A 26,625-nucleotide genomic window follows, 5' to 3' on the forward strand; every position below is an offset into this window, starting at 1 on the left:
GTCGTAAATGAACAGAGTAACAGAGTAATAACATGTCTGTTCCTCGTTTGCCAGTGAAAGAACAGTGAATGGAGGAGAGCCTGCTGTTTTTGTGACCCTGCAGAGCAGTGTTGTGAAGCTGCTGGGGGCCGGGTCTGGACAGGCCAACAGAGACCACCACACACTGTCCACCTGCTGCTGCCCTCTGTCTCATAACTCAGGAGCGTCCTCTAGTGGACGTTTCTGTTCTATGCAGTTAATTAAAGCTCAATGTATTAATCTACAGTCACTCCACCTTATATCTCCATATCTCTACATACATAATATCATTTATATCTACAGAGCAGTTAGCACCTGCTATTAATCCTCTATTCCTCTAGTTTTCCAAAATAAATCCCACAATAATTGAAACTAAACAATTTTGTACCTATAATTTACAATAACTGTAATGCAGCCCACAAAAAGAGTGAAAAATATTTGAAAGCAGTTTTTATTTTTAAACAATCGTCGAGGCTGTAGCTTCAAGACAAAAAGTGTTATTGAATGCAAATGATCTTATTTACTGTTCAAAAGTTAATTATTAACTTTGGGTTGCGTTGGAAATGTCAGTTTAGCTTAGGAAGGTTCTTAACAGAGTGAAATAAGAGCTGTTCAAATTCTCTAGATGATAGGAAAGGAGCTTTGAAACTTCCTTCACAACCTCCTTTAGTTTAGGAAACACTGGACCTTCCTTTACGAAAGAAAAGGAGAAAATGCTGTCCCACAATGCCTTGCGGCATGTTTGCAAACATGTTTGAATGGTGATATACATAGTGATAGGTTAAGGCCTAACAAGTTTATAAAAAATACATTTGTATTTATTTAAAAATATTTTCATACAATCATACGTATTGGGATTATTGTGGATTGAGCACACTTTTGACTTCTTTCAATTTCAATTCCAACCTAATGAAGAATACATGTTTCACTGTTGTCCACATTCATAAAGCATAAAACAACACCCTCAGAGCCCGGTGCAAAATTGTATAGATGCGTTTACAGTAGTCCGCCCTTCTTATTATACATCCATGTTGTCCGCTGTATAAAAAACTTTAGTTTTCCCCACAGCAGACGCACATTTATGACGTCCGCTGGCGCATTATAAATACGTCGATAGTGAAAGTGCAGTCGGATTCTCTAAAGTACCGCAGTCTCTTCTCCTAAGTCCTTTTGAATTCTCCTATCCACTATCCCTTAATCCCTAGACATTTCACTCAGAGGTCAAGGAATAGGCGATAGGAGAATTCAAACGATAGGAGCTGATTTTTGGACAATTCGACTGCAACCTTTGACCCGGTCAATAGCCCTACATTTTCACCTACACCACACGCACACTGCTCATCCACATCAAAGCCAGCAGGTGGAAAAACGCCCTAACACATACACATTGAGGAGTGAAAGGCTGCAATCAACATGTGCTGCTTTAATGATGTGGGAGAATAAACATGTGGGTAGCAGCAGTCAGCAGAAACCAGCTCAGATGCTTATTGGCTGCCCCCGTTAGCATACTAGCATCTGTGGCCATGTCTGTGGCCCCAGGGCACTGCGATTAACATTTAAAGCAGGCCGTGGGCCCCCCCCTCCCCCGCAACTCCTCACCTCTTTCATGATAATAGTCAGATCACTGACCAGTGACATTATGGTAGAAGTGTATTCCATTCTTTTGTTTGGCACAGTTTAACCCTTAAAGTCTGCCTTTTTCATCATCGGATGAAAATGTAACATACATTCTTACAGGCACAGGTCGACGATGATGAGAAAAGCCTGGTGCTCAGCTACCTGTCTCCACATTTTGGTCAAGGCTCTCAGAAAAACCTTCTCCCCATGGGATGAAGCCACGTCACTGCGGCCTTTACATTAAATCCTTTATTTTTGTTTTTTTGCTCCCTCAGTAGCGTTTCAAGGTTTTTTTTTAGTACAGACCTCTGTCCAACGTTAGACAACATAAAACCGCAGAATCAGACAACAAAAAAACTTCAAAGTTAACTGCCACCTGACCAAACCTTTAACTTATCACACATCCACTTAGATCCAGTTGGTGAAAACAGCTGGGCTTTATGAGAAGTTAAGTGAGGGGTGATGGGAGAGAGTAAGAGGCGACTTAGAGTGATTTAACTTGCTGTGACCCAGCATGGACCCCGACTTACTCGGTAAAGATCCATTTAGGGGGTGGCAGAGCACTGAAACTGAGAGAGAAAAAGCTGTGAGCAGTTAAACAAAGAGAGAGGATCACTCCTAAGCTGGCTTCATTTAATTTGTTTCTGGAGCATTTCAAGACCAAAACCAACAGTATTTTAAGAAAATAACCTGTCAGATTTATTTTATAAGCCATTGGGGGTTGTTGTGTTGTTACTGTTATATGATATTAGCTTTAGGGCTGGCCATTACTGCAGTATGTCTGTGAACAGGTCCCGACCCAGCACTGACCAGGAGAAGAAATGTAAACTTGCAGACAGAAAATGAATCATTCATAACCATTTTGGGCATGTAAGGATGAAGTAGAAGTTGAGCGACCGCAGCTTCACAACATGATGATGAGATCCCTCTCAGTCTGCATGTTGGTGTATTTATGTGAGGGAGGAGACATATGCATGGCCTCACAGTGTGTGGTGGTGCGGTGGTAAAGCATAAAGAATAGGCCGGCCCCGTTGTAACCCACTCTGGGACAAAACCCTTACAGGCTGTAGCAGAGAAGTGCTATATTCATCAGCTACCTGCCAGAGGGAGACAGCCAGTAGCAACACTCTGAGACAGAGCAGGGAGGGACAGGGACACGGACGGCAGGAAACGGAACTCTGGTAAACTTCATGCTGTGTTACCAGGGAGTTATGGAGAGTAAAGGTACCACAAGAGACATGCTTTGTACTTTTCAAGCACTCAATAGGTGACAAGAGCTGGGTCACTGCACATCAAATGACAAAAACTCCATAGTTTCCAGCGAGCATTAGGACGTTCACACATCAAACAATGCATTACATTTTCCTCAAATACTCTGTCCACAGTTCATTTAAGCCAGCTAACTCTGAAAATGTTTCTTTTTCTTTCCATTTCGGGCCTTGGTTCTCACTATGCCCACATCTAAAAAACAATCATTAAAAACATTCTGGTTGTTTTGTAAAACACTGAGGTGAATAAACAAGGGGGACAGGAAGCTGTTAGGCTTCACGTTGAATGACTGGAGATGAGAACCCGATATGCAAGCACTTGCAAAAAAGGGCTTTATTTTAGACCAGGAGAGGACGCTGAAGGAATCCTGGAACCGAGGTTCAGACCGGGACGAGGAGCTCCGAGAGGGGAGACGAGGAGCAGGACAGACCAGGGAGGCGGCTGGACAAGGCAGGCGGAGCGGCAGGTGTGTGGATCTGGAAACAGGAAAAAAGCAGGGTTAGGAAGGTATATCCTCTCACTAGGAGCATCAAAAAAGTTTACTCGGCAAACATGCTAAGTAGGCCTGGACGTTAGTTTACCACTGAAGAATAAACGAAGAACTGGCGAAGACTGAGGATGAGAACTATGGGATTTAAGCAGGTGCAAGTGAGTAGTGGCAATCAGCGAGATGATCAACAGCAGGAGCGGTGTGGAGACGGAAATCCAAAAGTAGGTCAGCCAAGTCAAGCCAGGACGACAGACATACAACAATAGAGAAAAAAGAGGAAGGCCGCACTGTGGATCCTCACAGAATCATCTCTAACGCAGCGTCCACACGGCGGCGTGCATTGAAGCTTGCCGGTGGGCGTGTCTGAAACTCGTCCAACAACCAATCACATGAATCTCCCGCCCCGGACACACAAGCACGTGGTTTGATTCGCTAGAGCTTGTACTGGCATATGATTTGATTGGCTGACGCTTCCGTCGAAGCTTCAAAAGTAGAACATTGCTCAACTTTTGAAGCGAGCAACGCGAGCAAAGCGAAGCAACGGAACCACAATGCAGTTTGGCAAAGCGTGACATCACCCCGTTCAAAGTTGGGAAGAAGCGTTGAAGCTTCAACGCATGCCGCCATGTGGACGGGCCGTAAGAGTGTATCTCAATGTGCATACTTCTGTATTTCCACTTACCACACTACCTGGTCAAAATGTACACTGAGCATGTGTAGTGTATGACATGGCAGTGTACCAAGGGAGAAAAGGAGCACTAGTGTTTCCCTTTTTCACCATGGACCTCAGTGTAGAGTCATAAAGGGTGTCGAGTGTCATACAAGTGTCCTCATCCTCTGTAGTGTGGATGAGGACACTTGTTATTTTGTGTTTGTTGACTTTTATTTGAGCAGATCACACTCTGATTTTTTTCTTTTTGTGCCATTTTGCTGGATATATTTTTCAATGTTTACAGCGTTGCTGTTGCTGTTTTTTTAATTTTATTTTCGAGTTAAATGCATCAATCTGGTGCATTTTGAGGGGGAAATAAAGAGACTAGATCTATGGAAACACCCATATGAAACAGAACTGTATACATTTAAATAATCATAAAATCATAAGAACATGGCCATGACCAATAACATACCATATCCAATAGGAAAAAACATTGAAAGTCGTTTATTTATTTATTTTTGATTCATTTATAGTTGTGAGTGTGTCTGGGCCCCTGTATAAAGGTTCAAGTTTCAAGGTTAGTTTATTTGTATAGCACATTTTAAGACACAGAGGCAATCAAAGTGCTTCACATAGGCATTCAACACATAATAGTTCAAAACATAAAAAACACACAATCAAAAACACAGCTGTTTAGGCTAATTTAGTTCTGACTCTGGGGATGACGAGTAAACCTCCTGATGATCTGAGAGCTCTGAGTATTTTGGTCCCAATCCATTAAGTGCTTTTTATGTAGAAAGTAGGATTTTGAACTGTATCCTTTGTTTAATAGGAAGCCAGTGCAGATTTTTTAGAACTGGGGTGATGTGGTCAATTCTCCTGATGTGGTCAATTCTCCTAGCAGCAGCGTTCTGGATGAGTTGCAGTTGTTATTTTTTACATAGACCTGTGAAAACACTGTTACAGTAATCAAGTCTGCTAAAAACAAATGCATGGACTAGTTTTTCGAGGTCGTGTTGGGTAATAAGTGTTTTCAGTCTGGCTATGTTTTTCAGGTGATACATAGCTGATTTTGTGATTCCTTAGATGTGCTTTTTGAAATTTAAATCCAATTAAACCAAGGTTTCTGACCTTGTCTGATGTTTTCAACAGTATTTATTCCAATTGAGTTCTGATATTGGCCTGGTCCTTTTTAGAAACAAAAACAATTGTTTCCGTTTTGTCCTTATTAAGTTGCAGGAAATTGTCATTCATCCAGGTGCTGATTTGTTGTATGCAGCTTTTCAGAGATTGTAATGGTCCTTTTTCGTCAGGGTTTATTGTGATATAAATCTGAGTGTAATCTGCATAGTTATGGTAAGATATTTTGTAGTGGTGCACGATCATTATCGGCCCGATAATTATCGGTCCGATATTAGGAATTATGACGTCATCCCGATAAACCCGATAAAAGTATTAATAGCCCCGATAATATACAATATATTTTTTGGGTAAAAAAAAAGAAAAAATACTGCGGTGTGGGTGGATTGGGATGAGGGGCGCTTGTTTTTCACTCGGCTCCTCCCGTTTTGCCAGTACTGTGGTATTAGTGGTTTAGGAAGAGGGGAGTTTTTCACAAATCCAGCGCTCCCTAACTCATGCCTGACTGTGACGTAAATGGTGTGCGGCCGTGAAGCCAGGACAGTAAACAAACATGTCGTCGGTAGTATGGTACTATTTCAAAGTTTCAGAGTTAGATAGTTTGCTTGCTATTTGTATTAACAAATGCAATGCAGAAGTTCCACGAGGAGGGAAAAAGGCAACAGGTACATTTAATATATATATATTATATTGTTATCGGTATCAGTATCGGTCTTGAGAAGCAGGAAGTTATCGGTATCGGCATCGGTTTCAAAAAAACAATATCGTGCATCCCTAATGTTTTGTATTGTTTCAGGATATGAGCAAGAGAATTGAACCTTGGGGAACTCCCCGTCATGGGTGTTTTTTGAGATTTGTAAGGACCAACGGATACAAAATACTCTCGGTCCCGTAGATACGATTCAAACCAGTGAAGGGCTTTTTCCAACCCAGTTTTCCAATATGTCCACTAAAATGTTGTGGTCAGCCTCACCTGTCTCCCTCCTCTCCCCCCTGCTCCTTTTTGAGGCAGCAGCAAAGACTAGTTTTTAGCTCTCAACAAGTTTTAAAAGTTTATCTTACCTTTTTTCACAATTGTTTTCTTTTTATTAAATCACATTTTACTAATCACTCCCCCCTCAAATGGAAATGTGTTTACATAAATGGTGACCAAACTGTTTGAGACCCACTGAGATAACTTAGACTAAGTTAACTATCTAAACACTGAGAGAGTCCTTAACTTCACTGAGCCTCTCAGTCTGACAGGAGAGGACCCTCCTCCACCTTGTTGTTGAAACAGCTCCTTATATCCGTTATCGCAGCTAGCAAGCAGCAGATCTAACAACAACAATATTGTAACCGGTGCACGCTCTCTCTCTCTCGCTCGTGCCACACATACACACACCCTCCCGAGCTTGAATGACACACAGAGACCAATTGAGGGCTTTGATGTATGATCTGTATGACAGTGGCCATGTTGGCAGGCCACATGATGTGGACAGAGTTGCGTTCACATTACATACACATTTAAAAAAATCCTCTAACAGTCCAGGCCATCAGGGAACCTCCCGGTCCTCCCGGTGGCCAGTCCGGGCCTGGCTGTGTGTGCAGTTAGGGAGCTGAGTGAAGCGCAGTGGATAGACTCAACACATCACTTCATTTGGTTTCCTAACCTGCTTATTTCTCCTGATTTTAAATAAAACGTCAGCACCAAATTACACATCCGCATTAAGTTTAGGAATATTATTTATGAATAAAAGATCCTTCTTTGCAATGTTTACCAGTCTCCTTAGGCGTTTCAGTCACAATCATTCAACTGGAATATATACAATATTGATACAAATGTATTACATGAAAATATGATTTAATGTTCATTGTTTAGAGTTATTCTAAGGCTTTACTCATAGGTAACTCACAGAAAGATCAGACTGTTGAGAGTGTTTAACACTCCAAAGGAAGAGAACGCAATGAACCCTTGAGCACACCAATTGGCTAAAAACAGAAAATCCAAAAGCATCTGTTAAATGTATCGAATTTAAAAAGATGCCTATCACAAACTATCAGAGTGATAGTACATCAAACACACTTAAACTGGCTTTATTAAATGTCAGGTCTTTAGCAGGTAAATCATTTTAAATCAATGATTTTATCACCAAGCACAACCTGGATTTTATGTTTTTAACTGAAACTTGGTTAGACCAAAACAACAGCACAGCTGTTCTTATAGAATCAACCCCTATAGGATATGGATATATGTCCCCGAAGGTGAGGAGGGAACGTCTATGGTGGACTTTGTGGAAAAATTACTATGGGACACCCTTGTCCTCCCCCCCGCTACCGAGCTCCACATCGAGAGGGCGTTCTGGTCACTCGTCCCAAAGCCCCCCGGGGGACCAGGAGACAAACCACGGTCAATAATAATCAGATTTAACCGCTACAAAGTGAAAGAAGATATTTTGCGGAGGGCCTGGGGAAAGAAACAGGTGTTTTTAAATGGAAGAATTATATACTTTGATCAAGACTATCCCCCTGCAGTCCTGCAGAAGCGAAAGGAATACTCCGAAGCGAAACGGGTGTTAAAGCAGAACAAGATCCGCTTCCAGACTCCGTTCCCCGCCAAGCTGCGAGTATACTATGAGGATGGGACGCGGCTGTACCAGACGGTGGACGAGGCTACAACGGACTAAAAGAGGTCTGCCCGTCAGAGTGACCAAGTCCAAGGAGAGCCTGGCTGAGCAACTGGCCCGCTATGCCTGGAAGGTGGTCGGAGGATCTGAACCACAGGGGGCAGAGGATGCGCGAGAGCAGGGCATCAGAGAGAAACTACGGATCTTCAGGAGGGAGCCCTCGCCCCTCTCAGAGGAGATGTGACGTTTGGATAACTTGGAAAACGTCGGTGAGCAGATCTAGATTTAAAATGAACAGGCACTTTATATTTTGTTTGCTATTTTCATCACCTTACCCCCTCCAAATGGGAATACACACGGGAGGAATACACGGTGTGATGGATGGAGACTGTTATCTTCATGGAGACTGCAACGGGGGCCCACAGACGAGAGAGGCTTTCCCCCATGGCTAGATGTTCTCTCTAGCCCAGGCAAGGGTCATCCACGGGAGAACCCTACCTTGGAATCACACATTTGTTATGTTACATGTTTTGTTTTTCTTTATTGTTCAGGGAGTAGATCGCTTATTATTTTCTTCATTAGATTTGAAACACAGAAAGTAAGAGACAAATGGCTAACGACACAGTAAAATTCATCTCCTTTAATATGAATGGGCTGTTGGATCCGATTAAACGCAGTAAGATTTTAACTAAAATGAAAAAAGAACAACCCCATATAGTGTGCCCACAAGAAACCCATCTAAACGATAAAGAGCATGAAAAACTTAAAAGAATGGGTTTTACTAATGTATTTGTCTCCTCATACAAATCAGGACACAGAAGAGGAGTTGCTATTCTCATCTCAAGCAAGCAAAACTTTGAGAAAGTCTTTGAAATGAAAGTTAAGGAGGTCAGGTTTGTTTTAAGGGGTAACATGGATGGAAATCCAATGACTCTGTTGAATGTTTGCGCACCTCCTGAAAGTGATTTTAATTTCTTCCAGAAAATTGTTGATGTCATTATAATGGAAACTACAGGTATTCTAATATGCGGGGGGGACTTAAATGTGCACTTACAACCTGAATTAAACTGTTCTAGGAAGAAAACTAATGGTACAAAATCTCTACATAAGAAAGTTAACAAACTCTTTGAAGATGTTGGTCTGATTGATATATGGCGGGACCTATTTCCTAAAAGAAGAGACTATACTCATTATTCCGCCCCTCACTCTTCAAACACGAGAATAGATTATTTCTTAACATTTGGTAAAGATAAAATAAACACGCGTGGAATTGGATCAATAGAATTAAGCGACATTACATGTCACTTTTTAGACATTTTTATCCAAAGCGACTTACATACTCCATACTGTGGACCATCCCCACAGGAGCACTTTGGGGGGAAGTGTCTTGCCCAGGGACACAGCGACATGCTGACTGCAGTGGGGTTTGAACCTGCATCCATCTGATCCCCATACCAAGGCGCTATCCACTGCCACACGCCTCCTCGTGACCATGCACCCGATATATCTGACAGTTGATCTGGACCTAAGACCAAAGAATAATCTATGGAAACTAAATTCAAGTTTACTCAACAGCAAGAAGGATTTACAAAATAAATTGAAGGAACTAGAAAGAAAACACAAAATTAGACAGACTGCATTGGAGGAGATTAAGAAAATAAGGAACGAAATCAACAATTTGGCTACACAAGAAATTGTGCCTCTTAAACGGAGGTACTATGAGAGCGGGACTAAATCTATGAAAGGACTGGCATGGAAACTTGAAAAAAATATAGCAGAGAATACAATCCACAAAATCAGGGATCCAAGAACCAAAATAATAAAAACCAAATTAAGTGATATCCAGGAAGCTTTTGAAGCATTCTACAACAAATTGTACTCTGGAGTTCCAGGGGGCAGACTTACTCAAATTGACACTTTCTTAAGCTCTATAGATCTGCCGACCCTAAATGAAGAACAAAATAAAATGATGACCGTTGACATAACTGAAGGTGAATTAAAAATTGCAATAAGTAAACTCGAACTAAGCAAGTGACCAGGATCAGATGGCTATACGGCAGAATGGTATAAGGAATTTATGGGCGAGTTAGCACCGATTATACTCTCAACACTCAATTGGGTCTTAAAAAAGGCTCAAACACCACCCAGCTGGAACAAAGCGATAATATCTGCAATACCAAAAGAAGGAAAGGACAAAATGGAGTGTGGATCATTCAGACCAATATCTGTTCTTAATGTGGATTACAGGCTTTTTACTTCCATTATGGCCAGACGTTTAGAACAATTCCTGCCTAAATGGATCCACAATAACCAGAGAGGTTTTATTCGACAACGTCAAACACAAGACAACATACGAAGGACACTACATGTCATAGACCACATTCAAATAAGTAAAACTGCTAGAATCCACTTCAAGACAATGGTCCTACTTGCGTACCATGCTGCGAATGGATCTGGCCCTTCCTACATCCAGGACATGGTTAAACCGTACACCCCAGCACGTGCACTCCGCTCTGCATCAGCCAAACAGCTCGCTGCACCCGCACTGCGAGGGGGACCCAAGTTCCCATCAGCAAAAACACGTGGGTTTGCTATCCTGGCTCCAAAATGGTGGAATGAGCTCCCCATTGACATCAGGACAGCAGAAAGCTTACACATCTTCCGGCGCAGACTGAAAACTCATCTCTTTCGACTCCACGTCGAGCGATAGAATTACTAACAAAGCACTGACCGTAATTTTCGGACTATAAGGCGCACCTGAATATAAACCGCAGCAGCTAAATTGAATGATGTGTACATATATAAGCCGCACTGGACTATAAGCCGCAGGTGTTTTAATGTTTCATTACCATATGTAAGGGTTCGTGCACAGAGGGGATTGTCGGGAAAGAGATGGCTGTTTGAGGAAGCTCCCATTTATTAACATTTAAACAAACAAGTTGCATATTTGCATAACGTATTCAAGTGTTACCATTTAGTGCAATAGTAGCTACAGAACATGTACTGTGCTGTGTAAACTGTACTGTATCACATAGCGTTTCAGACACACAAACTTTTCAACTTTCAAACTTAAACGGTGCGCTCCCAGCGCACGTACCGGCAGTGATCTACAGCAGTGGTTTTCAACCAGTGGTACGGGGACAAACTGTCTCGCTCTCGTAATGTCTGTCTGTCTTGCTCTCGTTCTGTCTCTCGTACCACTCTCGGTTCCACTTTTACTTTTGCGCGCTACCTGTCTCACTCTTTTCCGGCCTCCAGCTTTTCCTGCTGGAGCCCGCAGCTTAAAGGTGGGGGGCGCGGACCGGCCATAGAGCCCATAGAGTTAAAGGTGGTGGACTGTAACCTGTAAAATCCATAGATTTAGGAGGTCCCCTAGTGGCCGTTAGCTGTAAAAATCCATAGATTAGCCGCACCGTTATATAAGCCGCACCTTCGAAAAATGGGAAAAAAGGCGCGGCTTATAGTCAGAAAATTACGGTATATACTAATAAAGGACTGGCTTATCTAAAGCCAGTTGAGTAGCACTTGAAATGTTTTAGCTCTATGAAACCTGATGTACTTATATGATTCTGTTTTCTTCAAGGTTGTATTTTGTCGGTCGAACGCACTTATTGTAAGTCGCTTTGGATAAAAGCGTCAGCTAAATGCAATGTAATGTAATGTAATAATGTAAAATTGAGGCAATGGTGATAAGCTTGGATGCTGAAAAGGCTTTTGACTCTGTAAATTGGGATTTTCTCTATCGAGTTCTACATAGATTTGTACATGACACAATTATTAAAACTGTCATTATACAACAAGCCAACTGCTAGAATTAAAGTTAATGGATATTTTTCAAATAGCATTACCCTCGAAAGAGGCTCGAGACAAGGCTGTGCATGGTCACCGCTATTCTTCGCACTGTAGTTGGAACCATTGGCTCAATACATAAGACAAAATTAAGAGATTAGGGGAATTACTAATCATGGGTGGGAACAGAAGCTGGCTTGCTACGCGGACGACATTTAGTTTTTTTTGGCTCAACCAACAAACTCTCTCCTTAAATTTATGCAATCACTTGAACAATATGGTCGACTGTCAGGATACAAGGTCAATATTGCTAAGACACAATTGCTTACTTACAACTACAGCCCACCAGGTGAAATTAGAAATAGATACCCTTTGGCATGGCACACAGAGCATTTGAAATATGTACCAAAGGATCTTTCAGAACTATCAGAATACAATTACTCACCTTTAAAAAAAAAGATTAAGGAGGACATAGCTTGATGGAACCTAATCCCTTTCTTTAGTCTCAGCTCAATAATTGAATCCATCAAAATGAACATACTGCCAAGACTACTTTATTTGTTCCAGACCTTACCAATAGAGATTAACCAAAAACAATTTAACGAGTGGCACAGAATAATATCAAGGTATATATGGCAGGCTAAAATACCTAGAATTTGTTTTAAAACTTTACAATTAGCAAACAAAAAGGGGGGGGGTGGGCCCTACCTTCCTTTAAAGAGTATTACCGGGCAGCAAAGCTGAGGCCCAAGGTATGCTAGGGCAATCCATCGTATGATGCCCAATGGAAAACCATTGAAGAGAAAATATTATCCATCAATCATAGCTGACAGCGACCTACAGGGCTACATACATAACATTGAAAACCCATGGGTAAAACTGACTCTTAAAGTATGGAAAACAGTCATAACTGAGTATAAATTAGAGGAACATATTACAATTCTGAAATGGTGTGCATATGACACCGACTTTACTCCAAATAAATTAGACACTAGATTTAAGGATTTGGACAGGCAAAGGAATAACTGCTCTTTGCAACATAGGCAAGCAAGGCAAGGCACGTTTATTTATAAAGCACCTTTCAACACAAGGCAATTCAAGGTGCTTTACAAAAAATGAGACATTAAGAAAATGGCATTTAAAATCAGTCATTAAAAAACAAAGATAATAAAATAAACATTAAAATAAAAAATACATGGATAAAAGTTACAGTGCAGCCTAAGATATGAATAGTTCAATTAAAAGCAGCGACAAAAAGAAAAGTATTTTGCCTGGATTTAAAAGTAGTCAGAGTTGCAGCGGACCTGCAGGTTTCTGGGAGTTTGTTCCAGATATTTGGAGCATAATAACTGAACGCCGCTTTACCATGTTTAGTTCTGACTCTGGGGACAGAAAGCTGACCAGTCCCTGAAGACCTGAGAGATCTGGATGGTTGATAATTTAGCAGTAGATCAGAAATGTATTTTGGGCCTAAACCATTCAAAGCTTTATAAACAGCAGCAGTATTTTGAAATCTATTCTTTGACACACAGGAAGCCAGTGTAAAGACTTCAGAACAGGAGTGATGTGATCCACTTTCTTAGTGTCCGTGAGGACTCGGCATCAGCGTTCTGAATCAGCTGCAGCTTTCTAATAGATTTTTTTGTGAGACCTGGAAAGACACCATTAGTCCAGTCTACTGAAGGTAAAAGCATGGACAAGTTTTTCCAAATCCTGCTGTGACATTAGTCTTTTAATCCTAGATATGTTCTTTAGGTGATAGTAAGCTGATTTAGTAACTGTTTTAATGTGACTGTTGAAACTCAGGTCAGAGTCCATGACTACACCTAGATTTCTGGCTCTGTTGTTTTGAACATTGCAGACTGAAGCTCAGCGCTAACTTTTATACGTTCTGTCTTGGCTCCAAAAACCATTACCTTAGTTTTATCTTTGTTTAATTGGAGAAAGTTCTGACACATCCAGTCATTGATTTGTTCAATGCACTTACTCAGTGTTTGAATTGGAGCATAGTCTCCTGGTGAAATTGTTACGTAAATGTGTGTGTCATCCGCATGGCTATGGTAACCTATTTTGTTGTTTTTCATTATCTGAGCCAGTGGTAGCTTGTAGACGTTAAAGAGAAGAGGCCCCAAGATGGAGCCTTGAGTACCCCACATGTCATATTTGTCAACTCAGATGTGTATTTACCTATAGAAACAAATTTGTTTCTGTCCATTAAGTAGGATTCAAACCAATTTAGAACGGTTTCCGAAGGTCCCACCCAGTTTTCCAGTCGGTCTAGTAATATGTTGTGGTCAACAGTGTCAAACGCAGCACTGAGATCTAATAATACTAACACAGAGGTTCTGCCACTGTCTGTGTTTAAGTGGATGTCATTGAAGACCAACCTGTTAAGCCCCAAGGACTCCCTCGGCGGGTCCTTTTTCTTTTCTTTTTCACAACACTGTGTCTCAGGGGATCTTAATATTTAAGAACCTACTAATGTGTTATATCAGATTAACGAGAATAATCTCAGCTAACTGACGATATAAACCATTTTTACCAAAACAAAACACAAGTCTCATAAGAAGCATCTAAATGACCCCTGAGCAAAAAATGCTAACGCACTTTGGCACAGAACTCAAGATAAAAGATACCCTTATTACTTATCGTAGCTGCAAATACAAGATATCCGATTAAAGCTGAGGTTCCACAGATTATTTAAGTATACAGTATCATCCCTGAGTGATCCGAACTCGCGACAGAGGAAGCAAACACAGACATCACAACACGTACCTTTACGGAGCTTTTAAGGGGGATCGTCTCACCGTATCTGATCATAAGACTTGTTCAATGGCATTAAAACGAGAAAAAACCCGGCTGAATCGGTTAATTAAGGGGTCGGCAACCCGCGGCTCTCGAGCCGCAAGCGGCTCTTTAAACCCTCTGCTCTGGCTCCCTTGAGCTTAGACAAAAATAAGAAGGAAATACAATTTGTAGGACTATTTATATTTTGTTGCATGGTTGAAAATGTTTCGTATCTTGTATTTTGAGGTGATACTGTGACACATAAATAAAAAACAAAACGGTTTTAATTAGGTCAACTAACTACGGTCCCGCACCAGCGCCTCTTCCTGCAGGTGAATAACCTGACCCCCGGCTCGATGAGCGAACTATGGATAAATCAAAGAAAAGAAAAGTACCGGAGGAACACAGAGAGTTTAATTCTGCCTGGACAGAGTTATATGCTTTCACAGCAAACGATGCTGGTTTACCGGTATGTTTGATATGTAGAGAGAAGATGTCAAAGGAGCTGCAGCCGTTACGTATCAAGGAGAAAAACGGAAGAGGAAGACAGCTGACGATCTTCAGTCATAATTCAATGGGGTATGTAATTTATTTCAGAAACACTTTTTGTTATATTCCATGGAATCCTCTTAACGTCCCGATAGCAATGAACATATTAAATGCTTTGACAATAATTATATAAAAAAATAATAATCTGTGGAAGCCGTAGCGCTGTTAAAAGCACGACCAATCATTTTAGCCGGCCCGGCTAAAATATCTGGATGGCCTACCTGCCTGTCAGCCTTCCATCTATGCACAAACTTATCTTGTGCCCTCATTGGTCATGTGAGCGTTCGTGTGTGTTGGAGGAGGGTCTCTGTAAGGAAGTCTGAAGGAAGAGGCAGATTTTTTGCGGTTGTGTATTTTCAAATTCTAGCGCACTCGAGCTGGTTTCTCCATTCTTACCTACCCTACCTTTAACTCTTTTTAGGGTGCAGCTATATGTTTTATTTATTTCAAAGTGGGCCCATTTTAATTATATTTGTTTCCTTCAAATGTGCAGAGGACTCCCCAAGTGCTGTGTTTAATTTATTTTAAAGTAGGCCTGTGTAGTATTTTTAATTCTCCTTATAGGAGTTCTTTTTTTTTATTAGAGGTTAACAGTTTTATTGCATTACATTAAATGTTACTTGTTAGACGCTTTTATCCAAAGCGACTTACATACTCAATACTGTGGGCGGATTGCCCACAGTATTGAGTATGTAAGTCCACCAGGCCCGGTTCCAGAACAAAATGACTCAGGGTGCATCTGTGATTACAGAGGGTGCAGTGGTAAAGTGCTCTTTTTATAAGTGGGGAGTGGACCTAACACCCTCTAGGGGGGTCCTCACCTCCTCTAGGGGGGTCCTCACCATGCCCCCGGGAAGATTTTTTTTAAATATTGAAGTTAAAATCATCAATCTGGTGCACTTTGAGAGCAACATTAAGAGATCTATGGATCTATGTGCTCTTTGCTTGATTCATGCCTTCCTAGTCCCTTATCACGTACAAGAGCATGGCGCCAGTTGTTGTAGCCAGTTGTGGGGAAGGCATCTGACTTACTTGAACCGAAATGTCTACATGCATAGCAGAAGATGGCATCTTTTTTCTTTAAAAAAAACCCCCACAATGCTAACGCTGAGCCTCTGAATTAGCAACGAGCGAAAAATGCTAACAGATGGCTGCACCGAAATTCACTAACAAAACCTTATTATTTATCTTTGCTGCACATCTCAACCCATCGTTTCACATCGTGAGGGAGCACAGAATCGAGGGGTACCCTTCATTATCACTCAATTATACGAACTCTCTGAGATCATAACAAGAACACACATCAAAATATATGGAGCTAGTTAGCTAAAAACGGCAAAATGGCTCACCTGTGTGGTAGTCTGGTCAAAAGTGGTCTTCAATGGCATTAAAACGATAAAAACGATGCTGAAGTTAATCCATAGGTTAATCCAGGGGTCTGCAACCTTTTTGACCAAAAGAGCCATTTTGCTCCTTTTTCCCAAATATTTTTTTGTCTGGAGCCGCAAAACATATTTCATAGCTTGATCGCTAATAAAGTTGCATTTATTGTTATATCAGACAAAAACTACAGTTTTTTTTACATTTATTAGGCTATTTATTACATTATATAAAACTGTTAACCTCTAATAAGAAACAAAGAACTCCTATAAGGACTGCTACAGGATTTGATTTGTAGATTTGATTTGTTTTTGGCATATTGTTTATTGTTTATTATATTATAACTTAGTACTTTTTTAGCATATTGTTTATTGTTTATTATATTATAACTTAGTACTTTTTTAACGCATTTCAAATATGCAACACTAAGCTGTCGGTGGCTCTTTCCTGCTGTAACGCTGCAAATTTCCCCTCTGTGGGACTAATAAAGGGATTCTGATTCTGATAAGGAGAATTAAAAATAATACACAGGCCTACTTTAAAATAAATTAAACACAGCACTTGGGGAGTCCTCTGCACATTTGAAGGAAAAAAAATATGATTAAAATGGGCCCACTTTGAAATAAATAAAACATATAGCTGCACCCTAAAAAGAGTTAAAGGTAGGTAAGAATGGAGAAACCAGCTCGAGTGCGCTAGAATTTGAAAATACACGACCGGAAAAAATATGCCTCTTCCTTCAGACTTTCTTACAGAGTCTCTCCTCCAACACACACGAACGCACATCATCAATGAGGCCGGCTAAAATGATTGGTCGTGCTTTTTACAGCGCTACGGTTTCCAGAGATACATTTTTGTATGTATTTATTGTCAAAGCATTTAATATATTCATTGCTATCGGGACGTTAAGAGCATTCCATGGAATATAACAAAAAGTGTTTTCTGAAATAAATTACATACCCCATTGAATTATGACTGAAGATCGTCAGCTGTCTTCCTCTCCCTTGTTGTTCCTCGCGATACGTAAAGGCTGCAGCACCGTTGACAACTTCTCTCTACATATCAAACATACCGGTAAACCAGCATCGTTTGCTGTGAAAGCATACAACTCTGTCCACGCAGAATTAAATCCTGTGTTCCTCCTGTACTTTTCTTTGATTTATCCATAGTTCGCTCATCGAGCCGGGGGTCAGGTTATTCACCCGCAGGAAAAGGCGCTGGTGCGGGACTGTAGCAGGATGTGACGCATATTTTAGTTGACCTAATTAAAACCGTTTTGTTTTTTATTTATATGTCACAGTATCACCTCAAAATACAAGATACGAAACATTTTCAACCATGCAACAAAATATAAATAGTCCTACAAATACTTTTATTTTATTTCCTTCTTATTTTTGTCTAAGCCTATGGTCTAAGCTCAAGGGAGCCAGAGCAGAGGGCTTAAAGGGCCGCATGCGGCCCGAGGGCCGCGGGTTGCCGATCCCTGGGTTAATCCAATGTGTCTGTGTCACTTTGAATGATTTCTGATAATCCATGAGCAATAAATCTGTTTTTCGGTTTTGAGATGTCAGACCTAGAGACAGCTTCATTCTGGAGCAAAACTGCGTGCGCGAAGCCCCCACCTTTTTGTTTTACCATGTGTGTGTGTGTGGGGAGATTCCCCTTCGATTCTATTGGCTCTAACGTCATAAAGAGATGTCAATCACCAAAATCGACCAATGGGTTCAAGAGAAACGGTAAAACCCCCATTTCCACCCAAATCACCTCAGAGGTGGAGTTTTTTTTTGCTAAACCTCTCTAAAAAGGTCAAATGTGACTTGTTTTGCATCAATCTTGATACAGGGTACTTATTATATGTTGTACTTTGGATTCCTAAAGCTTTTAGTCTACCTTACCATCATTCAAGGGTGGTTTTTACTATTTTTTTTATTTTCTTTGGACGGACACAATAATTTAAATTGTTTTACTATGTTCAATCTGAATTTTCTTTAAAATAAAAACATCTATATTGATTCTGACACTTCTACATCCAACTCACAGATGTAACCTTGCTTTGAGAAAAAAGATTATTAATTTAACCCTTTTAGAGGGGAAGATATGGTCATTTGTTCTGGGAATGTCATTTTCGAGCCTGAGACCTGAAAAACAGGCTCGGGGCTTAACAGGTTGTGGAGGAAAATATATCCACCATGGACATTTGTCTGATGTAAGGCAATACAAGAATAGGACTTCTTAATATCAAGACTCCAACCAGCATCTAAGTGATTTTGCCCTATAATTATTAAATACATATGATATTTCTATAAACTTGTTAATCTGCCCTGAGAGGACTCCTGTAAACATGATGTGCTCTTTCAACCGGCCAGGTGATAAATATTTACTTACATTTTTTTTATTAGGTTCCTAGCCTTGCTGGATTCAGGATCAATCCTGACTCCAGCAAGTGTAGTGCAAGCCGGAAAACAGGGAAGAACTGTAAAGCGAAAGACGTCCGATATGAATACGTTAGCCGGTAATTACCGGTTTTTAGCTGGTAAAATTAATTCAAAACCTGCCGGTCAAAATGTCCGGAAATAATTAGGGATGCTCCGATCGATTGGCCGCCGATCATTATCGGCCGATATTCACTCTAAATAGTTTGATCGGTGCTCTCTATAAAGGCCGATCAGGAGAGCTGGATCTGATCGATATGGACATAAACGCGAGTGAAGTGTAACCGGACGCGAGAGAGAGATCAGAGATCTGGGGCCTCATTTATAATGCCTTGCGTTATTTGTTTACAATTTATTTTATTTATTTGGTGGTTTGTGTTACAGCTGTCGATCAGCTGTGCGCAGCGTCTCCACTGCAGCCTGTGCATCTCAACCCCCCAGCAATAACTCTATCCCCCAGTTAAAGGAAATTAAACAAATGTGTTGTGTTATATCAGCTGTACAATTTACCAAATATATGGTGTTCTTAGTTTCCATACCTCCTGTGTTTTATGAGCGACTTATCAAGTCTTGGCAAACGGCACAAAACATGATTAAACATGATTCTATATAAAACCATGCTCGTATTTATTTCTTCAAGTTATGTTTTTGTGTGCACTGAGGAGTCTCAAACAGGCGTTTGTTTAATCATTTTAAGATAGGCTTTAATACATTTTTGCAAATGTATTCTTCATATATGATACATGAGAGGTAATATTTCAATTTATGGTATTATTTTACATGTTTCTCTCCATTCTTCCTTCTGCCAACGGTGTGTCAGTTTCTCATCTCTCCCGTTTTTGTGCGTAAGGATGGGTTGAAGTGTCCAAACATTTTCTCGTCAAGTTTGTTTTTTATAAATTGCAAAGACTGCTTAGAAATTGGCATATTTTTATATAACATTAGAAAGACTGATTCTTATTATTATATCATAAGCTTATTGTGCTCATTTATGTGGCTGTGACTTTGGAATAAATAGACGTCTTTAGCCTGCAATACAGAGTAACAAGGTCAGGTGCAGACACTGGAAGAATACAAAGAGTTATTCATAAACAGGACATCACTCTGGCCTTGAGATTTGGGTGAGCTCCGCTCCCACACCTAGCTAGGAAGCAGCCCTATGAAGATTCCACTTTTTCTGTAGAAACGTTAGTGAAAACAAATTTTGTATGATGGTGCCAGAGTAGGGTGGGACTTCCACAGGCCGGCCGAATGCTGATTGGAAGGTTGTGTTGCCAAGAGACTATCTGAGTCTGTGCACCAACCAAAAAGAACCAAGTCTAAACCACGGTATCTCTTCAGCTAGTCTTGACCAATCATATATGATTGGGCAACGCCCTGTCTAATAAAAATGTATGCACGCAGGTTCGGGGCTTTTTCCGGAAATAGTGGTTACAGATTACAGCTTTGCTGCCTGTAATTTATATGACGTGAAGGAGTCCTTGGCCAAGTGAATATATATCTTTTGCTCTCTCATAATAAATAGTTAAACTTAGAAGTTGTCTGTCTTTCCTGGAATTTTGAACACAACAAATGCCATCTTTTGAGCTTACGCCACGGTTATAAATGAGGCCCCAGGACTGTTTCCAACCTGATCTCACCAGAATGCGTGACTCCACCACGACTCCTTAGCAACGCATTGCGTGGTGGAGTCACGAACTTTGCTACATTTACGTGTCTGCACCACGCAAACAATGCCAATGTAAAGTGAATGAGGCTGCTTTGTCGTGGTGCACACACGCATTTCTACAACGTCCAGCAGTGAGCTTTTATTCTATAAAACATTTTTACAATCTACTTTATAGCTTGTAGTAACTCACGGGAGGCTTATTTTATTTTGACAAAGGAGCCTCATCCACTTTACATTGGCCTTGTTTGCGTGGTGCAGACACGTAAATGTAGCAAAGTTTGTGACTCCACCACGCAATGCGATGTTAAGGAGTCGTGGTGGAGTCACGCATTCTGGTGAGACCAGGTTGACTGTTTCTGTGAACTCCGCCAGGAGATTGTGTCTTTCCTTCGCACGTTTAAAGACAACGAGCAACACACATCTTGGAGTGCATGTTGGATGAACAGTTTATGCCAGAAGTCTACTTTCTATCTGAGATTATTGGACACTTGAACTCTTAAAAACGTTGTGCCTTCAGGACAAAGCTAAGGCTCTTCAAAACAGACCTTATGAAAACAAAACTGCTGCACTTCCCACAACTCTGTGTATTTATGAGCACATCACCTGGAGCACACAGAACGCCAGTCATGACAGACTTCATGACACAATTGACTGAGAACTTGGGAACTTCAGATTCCAAGGCTTCAGCATTCCCATTGAGGTGTTGCAGTTTGCTCGTGACACATTTTCCATCAAGCCTGATACAGATTTCTGTGTAAAAGTAAAAGAGATAATATCTTGCATTGATGAGAGCATCTTTCAGATGGAGCTGGTTGATGTGCAGTCTTCCTTTGCTTTAAAACAGTAACTTGCAGTCTGAGGGTGAGGTAGACTTTTGGTCTAACCATGTTAGCCAGTAGCAGTACCCAAGCCCGCCTTAACCTGCCATCAGGCCCTGGGGCTGATAGTTTTTGTAGGCCCCCTATTTAAACATCAAATCAAAGTCATTTATAGCCTCGGCAGGCTCTGTGATCGCACTTCTTCACTCTGCTCTACACGCGCCTGCTCCTCTCCTCCATATGAGTGACGTATCGGGCCTCCCTCATGTATTTGTCCAGTTGGCGTTGGCTCCCCTCCACGTAGCAAGTCCTCGTCGTCCTCTCCATCTCCTCCAACAGATAATGTCCCTCCTGTCTGTTTTTCCTCTCCCGCTACTCCATCGCTATCAGAACCAGACGGCCTACTTGTCTCCGAGGCCCCGCGGCCGGCACCGCTACCGCTCGGTACGGAACTCATCTGTCCTTCCTCCTCATCCTGGCCTACAGGTTTAAAATAACCTGTAAGCGTCTGCATTTTTGTAATAGCTGCTTGTCTCGAAACTCCTTTTCCCTCAACAATTTCCTTTTCCGAGCGCCACTCAAACTTTTTCTTCACTCAATCACTCGCAATTTGAATAAGTCACATGTGAAACATATTCTCATTCTGACGTGTGTGTGTTTGTGTATATTTGCGTTTGTGTGTATTGTGTTTGTTTCCCGGGGAAAACACTCACGAGAAACACCGGCTGTTGTTATGCCTGCTGTGACGTTACGTTACTCCGTTCTCCGCTTGTAATTATGCCGTTACAAGCTTCAAAGCTGTATTTATCATCTGAATTTGCCGAAACAAGTTTAATATTCTGAAAGCCAAGACTTTGTTTTTTTTTAAATCAGATGAAAACAAACTGTAACGGACCCTGCCGTGTTATCTATCATTACTCTACGTCTTACAATAATAATTTCAGTGGAGGGAGGGGGGGCGGCGCTGTGGAACAGCAGAGTGGCGAGGGAGAGCTGTCGTCTTCCCTTTACAAGATTCAAAAATTTATTTATCGTGTGATTTTGGAAATGAAAGTTTCCTATTCTGAAAGCCAAGAATTTGTTTATTTAAAAAAAACAAAAAATCCCCCGAAATAAAAAATAAAAAAAATTGATTTTTTTTTTTCTTTTTGAATTGGCTCATGATAGGCCCCCGATCTCCGTAGGCCCCTGGGCTTCAGCCCAGGTCAGCCCGTGCATTAAGGCGGCCCTGGCAGTACCCCACAATGAGGAATGTGGCCTCGCTTATACTGACAACATTTGGATCTACCTATACTTGTGAGTATAGCTTTTCTCATATGAATGCCATCAAACAAGGGCAAGTTGCTCCATGACCAATGAAAAGTTGCACGAGAGGCTCAAAATGACAGAAGTCTGAATGATGTACTGTAGTTCAACTGTAGTTCATCACCTGACTTAGGAATTTAATGCATTCTTAGTGTAAATGCAAAGACAGATCTGATTTATGATGATTCAAACAAGCCTTCTTACTGTTCAATTGTAAAAATGTATCCAAGATATTGTGAGTCTGATGGCTACTGTTTTACTATGTTCTAGTTGCCTTTAGTATTTCATTGTATGGGCTGGATATGGGCTTGTTTTCAAAGCACCTTATGTATGCTTGGAAGTGTTGAGGATATTATATAAACAGGGCTACTTATCGTTAATGTGATGAATACTGTTTAATCATATTCATCTTTATTTCTACATTAGTGGATATGTACCTGTTGGGACATAAACTCATGTCTCCTTTGTTTTAAAGATGCAACATTTTGACCTTTTGTGTCAAGCCTTGTAACCATAGCTTTCCTATTTTTTGTATGGACTGGTTGCTTTCTGCAATTAATTATAGTGAAAAAAGAGATGCATGTGAGTACTTCATTTCATGAATTAGTACCTATTAACACTACTGTAAGTAAGAGTTATGTGTAGCGATTCATTTAAAAAGTATTGTGTGGCCCACGGACCCCCAGTGATTTTCCTATTTGGCCCAATCAACACAGAATCCATGCTGGACTTCAGTTTCTCCTCCAGACAAGACTGAGAAGACAACATCCCTCATTCTTCTCCACCCCTTCCTCTAAAATTCATTATTACCAAACAATATGCTGTTTAAAGACAAGGGGGTTGGGTGATCCCAAATCCCCTGTCTTTAAACAGCATATTGTTTGTACATTGTCCTTTCTAGTGAATAGCTTTTTGTTTGGAATGGCTTGATATCTTCTCAATGCATAAAGATGCCTGTACTTGTGTATGCTGGGTGTAAGGAATTTCCTCTTTAAACTGTTTGACCACTTCGGGAATTCCTTAAATAGTATTTACTTATATAAAGAAATACATTGTGGCAGACATCACAGCATTGTGAACCCTCTTGCATTACTCAGTTTCCAAATAGTACTTACAGCATCGATGCCAGACAGCTGCATCCCGATGTTAATGACCACCACACTGAGCACCTGCAACAGCTTCTATACGGACAGCGTCTCCACTGACGACAAGGAGCGCTGCTCCTCCTGTATCTCTTCAATCTCCGCCTGGATGTTACACTTGGCTCTGTACCACTTCAGGGCTGAGAGAAAGAAAACATGTGAAACACAAGTCAATATAATGAAGGCAGCTGTTGTATTTTACGAGATAATTGTTATGAACTCAGACACTCAGGATATAGGACCCAATTGCACAACCCGGGAGACAGAGGTAAAGTATTGGTAAGATACTTTATTTTTCCAAAACAAGATGAACAAAAAATGGTCACTATCTAATCTCAGGATGAGATGACAAAAAAAGAGAACAAAAGGAAATCGCTCACTTAGTGAGGAACAAAACTTTTCTTGAGCACAAAGAGAGCATAGACCTGACTTTGGCATAAGACAAGATGAACTGACAATGAACACTGGGAGACTGGGGAATTTAAACACACGACAACAAGACACAGGTGAAACCAATCAGGGGCGGGGCAGGAGACACACAAGGGGTGGGCAATAAGGAAGCCTGGAATGAGAGATAAATGGTGAGTGACAAAACAAACATAAAACAGGAAAATGAACCTCTCTTAGCATTTCTGTCGGTGCACAACAATAATAGCCATATTGCAATACAAATATATTTCTCAAAATGTACTTCTACTAAACTGTGAAGAAAAATAATTTCCTATTTTTGTTGCCATTAACGCACCATTATTCTATTTTAATGTGCTTTAGCCCAGAATCCCTTCTTTTTGTTAAGCATCCACTTGTTGATGTGGACTGACCTGTAATGGTGGCATGGACGTTCTGCTTCTCCATTAGTAGGTACCTGGGGCTTTCTGGGAACCATGGCAACAGCATGAACTGGATGATTGTGGGTACCACCACCACTGAAAGAAACAGGGGCCAGTGCTCCTCCTATAAAAGTCACAACACAGTTATAATTTCAAGAAAGCTGAAAATGTTAAGTAATTTTGCACTTGCAGACAACAATTCCTGGCCATGTATCGCCACTGTCCCACCCTAAGACCAGTAACATTTCAGGGAAAATGTCAGCAGGTCTGTGTGTGAAAGAAGTAACAAACATGTGAACAGAGGATTTTACCTGAAACCAATGATGTTCATTTTAATGTGTGTTCCTCCATTAAGTAGATCACATAAATCATGATTTGCCTCACACACTTGGCAAATACTAAATACATGTCAAAAACATTCACAATAAGTACTCATGAGCTCAGGTAGCCACCTTAACCAATGGTCCCCCTCTCAAACCACTGGGTGTTAGAGAGCACTGTTGACTACCTTTCCCAGAAGCTCATGTAGACCGAGGATTTGTGTGGTGAACACTCCGGTGCCAATAAAGATACTGGGCACAAGTCCAAGGAAGCCTCGCAGGTTCTTCGGAGCTATCTCACCCAGGTACATTGGGACCACACTAAGAGAGATGCATGCAGTTAAAATAAGCAGAGAAGAAGATATATGTCACAATGCACTGATTAAAAATAATTGTGCTATAACTATAGAGTAAAGCAATATGGACCATCATGACTACAGTCAACAGACATACAGGTAAAGGTACTGAAGGTTACCATAACACAATACCACAATGGGTGATGCTGCCTGAAAACTCAATTTGGATTAAAAGGGAAACATTCTGACTTGATGCCTGGGAATGGAGGTCAGGGTTTTCACTATTTCAAAATATGAATTATTGTGAAACTCAGATCAAGATAGCGCAAGACCGTCTGGACAGTTATGAAAACCAAAGCCGACGACTGAAAGTGAGGATTATCGGTCTGAAAGAAGACAAGAAGGGCAAAACAAATTGATTTCTTTGAAAAGTGGATACCTGATGCCCTGGGCCCAGTAGTTCAACATTTTTAATCCCTATCTGATCGGATCAGATTTGGATTTTGGGGGTAGTTAAAAATGTAAGAAATTAAATTCAATGTTTCATGACGTAATTTAGTTTAAACATACAGTAAGCATAAAGCATTTTATTCTGAAAACATTTCTGGTTAGCATTCGTCTGTGGCTAACGTTGTTGCTAACGTTTATTTTGAAAAGCTTTACCGGAAGAAGTCTCCGGAATATCAACAGTGAGCTTAACTTCCGGTTTTATGTTAGCAACGATTACAGCCGTTAAAATTAGGGCTGTCAAGTTAACGCGTTAATAACGCAAAAAGAAATTAACGCCAATTATTTTAACGCGATTAACGCATGTGTATTTTTTGTCCTCGGCCGCCCCGTAGTTTCAGAGCGCATCGAGTTTAAAATACCATCTACAAGCTGATGCTGACAGCCCAACTCCTGCCGTCCGCTTGCGGCAGACCACACTTCCACGCTCACCGGCAGGCACCGACTGGTCATCGGGAGGACCGGGAGGGTGTGTGTATGTGTGGCGCGAGAGAGAGACCTTACATGTATTGTTGTTGTTGTTAGCATCTGGTGCTAGCTAGCTGCGCTAACGGATATAAGGACCTGTTTAAATGAAAACAGAGGGGTGACATTTCGCCAATAACTGCGCCGAGCACTTGACTTTATGCAGGGAGCCAGACAGTGGGACATTGTGGGAAAAGTCAGCACACTCAGCACGGATAGTGCGCGCAACATGATTGCAGCGTCCAGGCAGCTCCCGTTCGAGCATATTCGAGTAGCACATAGCTCCAACGATCCAACACACACACACACACACACACACACACACACACACACACAGACAGACAGACAGACAGACAGACACTCACACACGCTCTCTCTCTGTCTCTCTCACACACACACACACACACACAAATGATAATAAACATTTATAATAAAGCATATTTGTCCACTCATATGTTGATAAGAGTATTAAAAACTTGAAAAATATTCCTCTAAGGTACATTTAGAACAGATAAAAAATGTGCGATTAATTTGCGATTAA

At 41.0% G+C, this 26,625-nt stretch overlaps 1 protein-coding gene across 1 annotated transcript; it reads right to left on the reverse strand.

The window, feature by feature from the left end:
* Window positions 1-491: 491 nt before the first annotated feature.
* On the reverse strand, window positions 492-26,061 carry slc2a15a (solute carrier family 2 member 15a). Its single transcript, XM_079689597.1, has 5 exons — window positions 26,052-26,061; window positions 25,005-25,137; window positions 24,488-24,620; window positions 23,640-23,806; window positions 492-3,380 (listed from the first exon to the last, which is right to left on the reverse strand). Exons 2-4 carry the CDS (start codon window positions 25,125-25,127, stop codon window positions 23,706-23,708), a joined length of 357 nt encoding a protein of 118 aa, XP_079545723.1. The 5' UTR covers window positions 25,128-25,137; window positions 26,052-26,061; the 3' UTR covers window positions 492-3,380; window positions 23,640-23,705.
* Between the last annotated feature and the right edge of the window lie 564 nt (window positions 26,062-26,625).

This window comes from Notothenia rossii, assembly GCF_949606895.1.
Source record: "Notothenia rossii genome assembly, chromosome: 6".
NCBI lineage: Eukaryota > Metazoa > Chordata > Actinopteri > Perciformes > Nototheniidae > Notothenia > Notothenia rossii.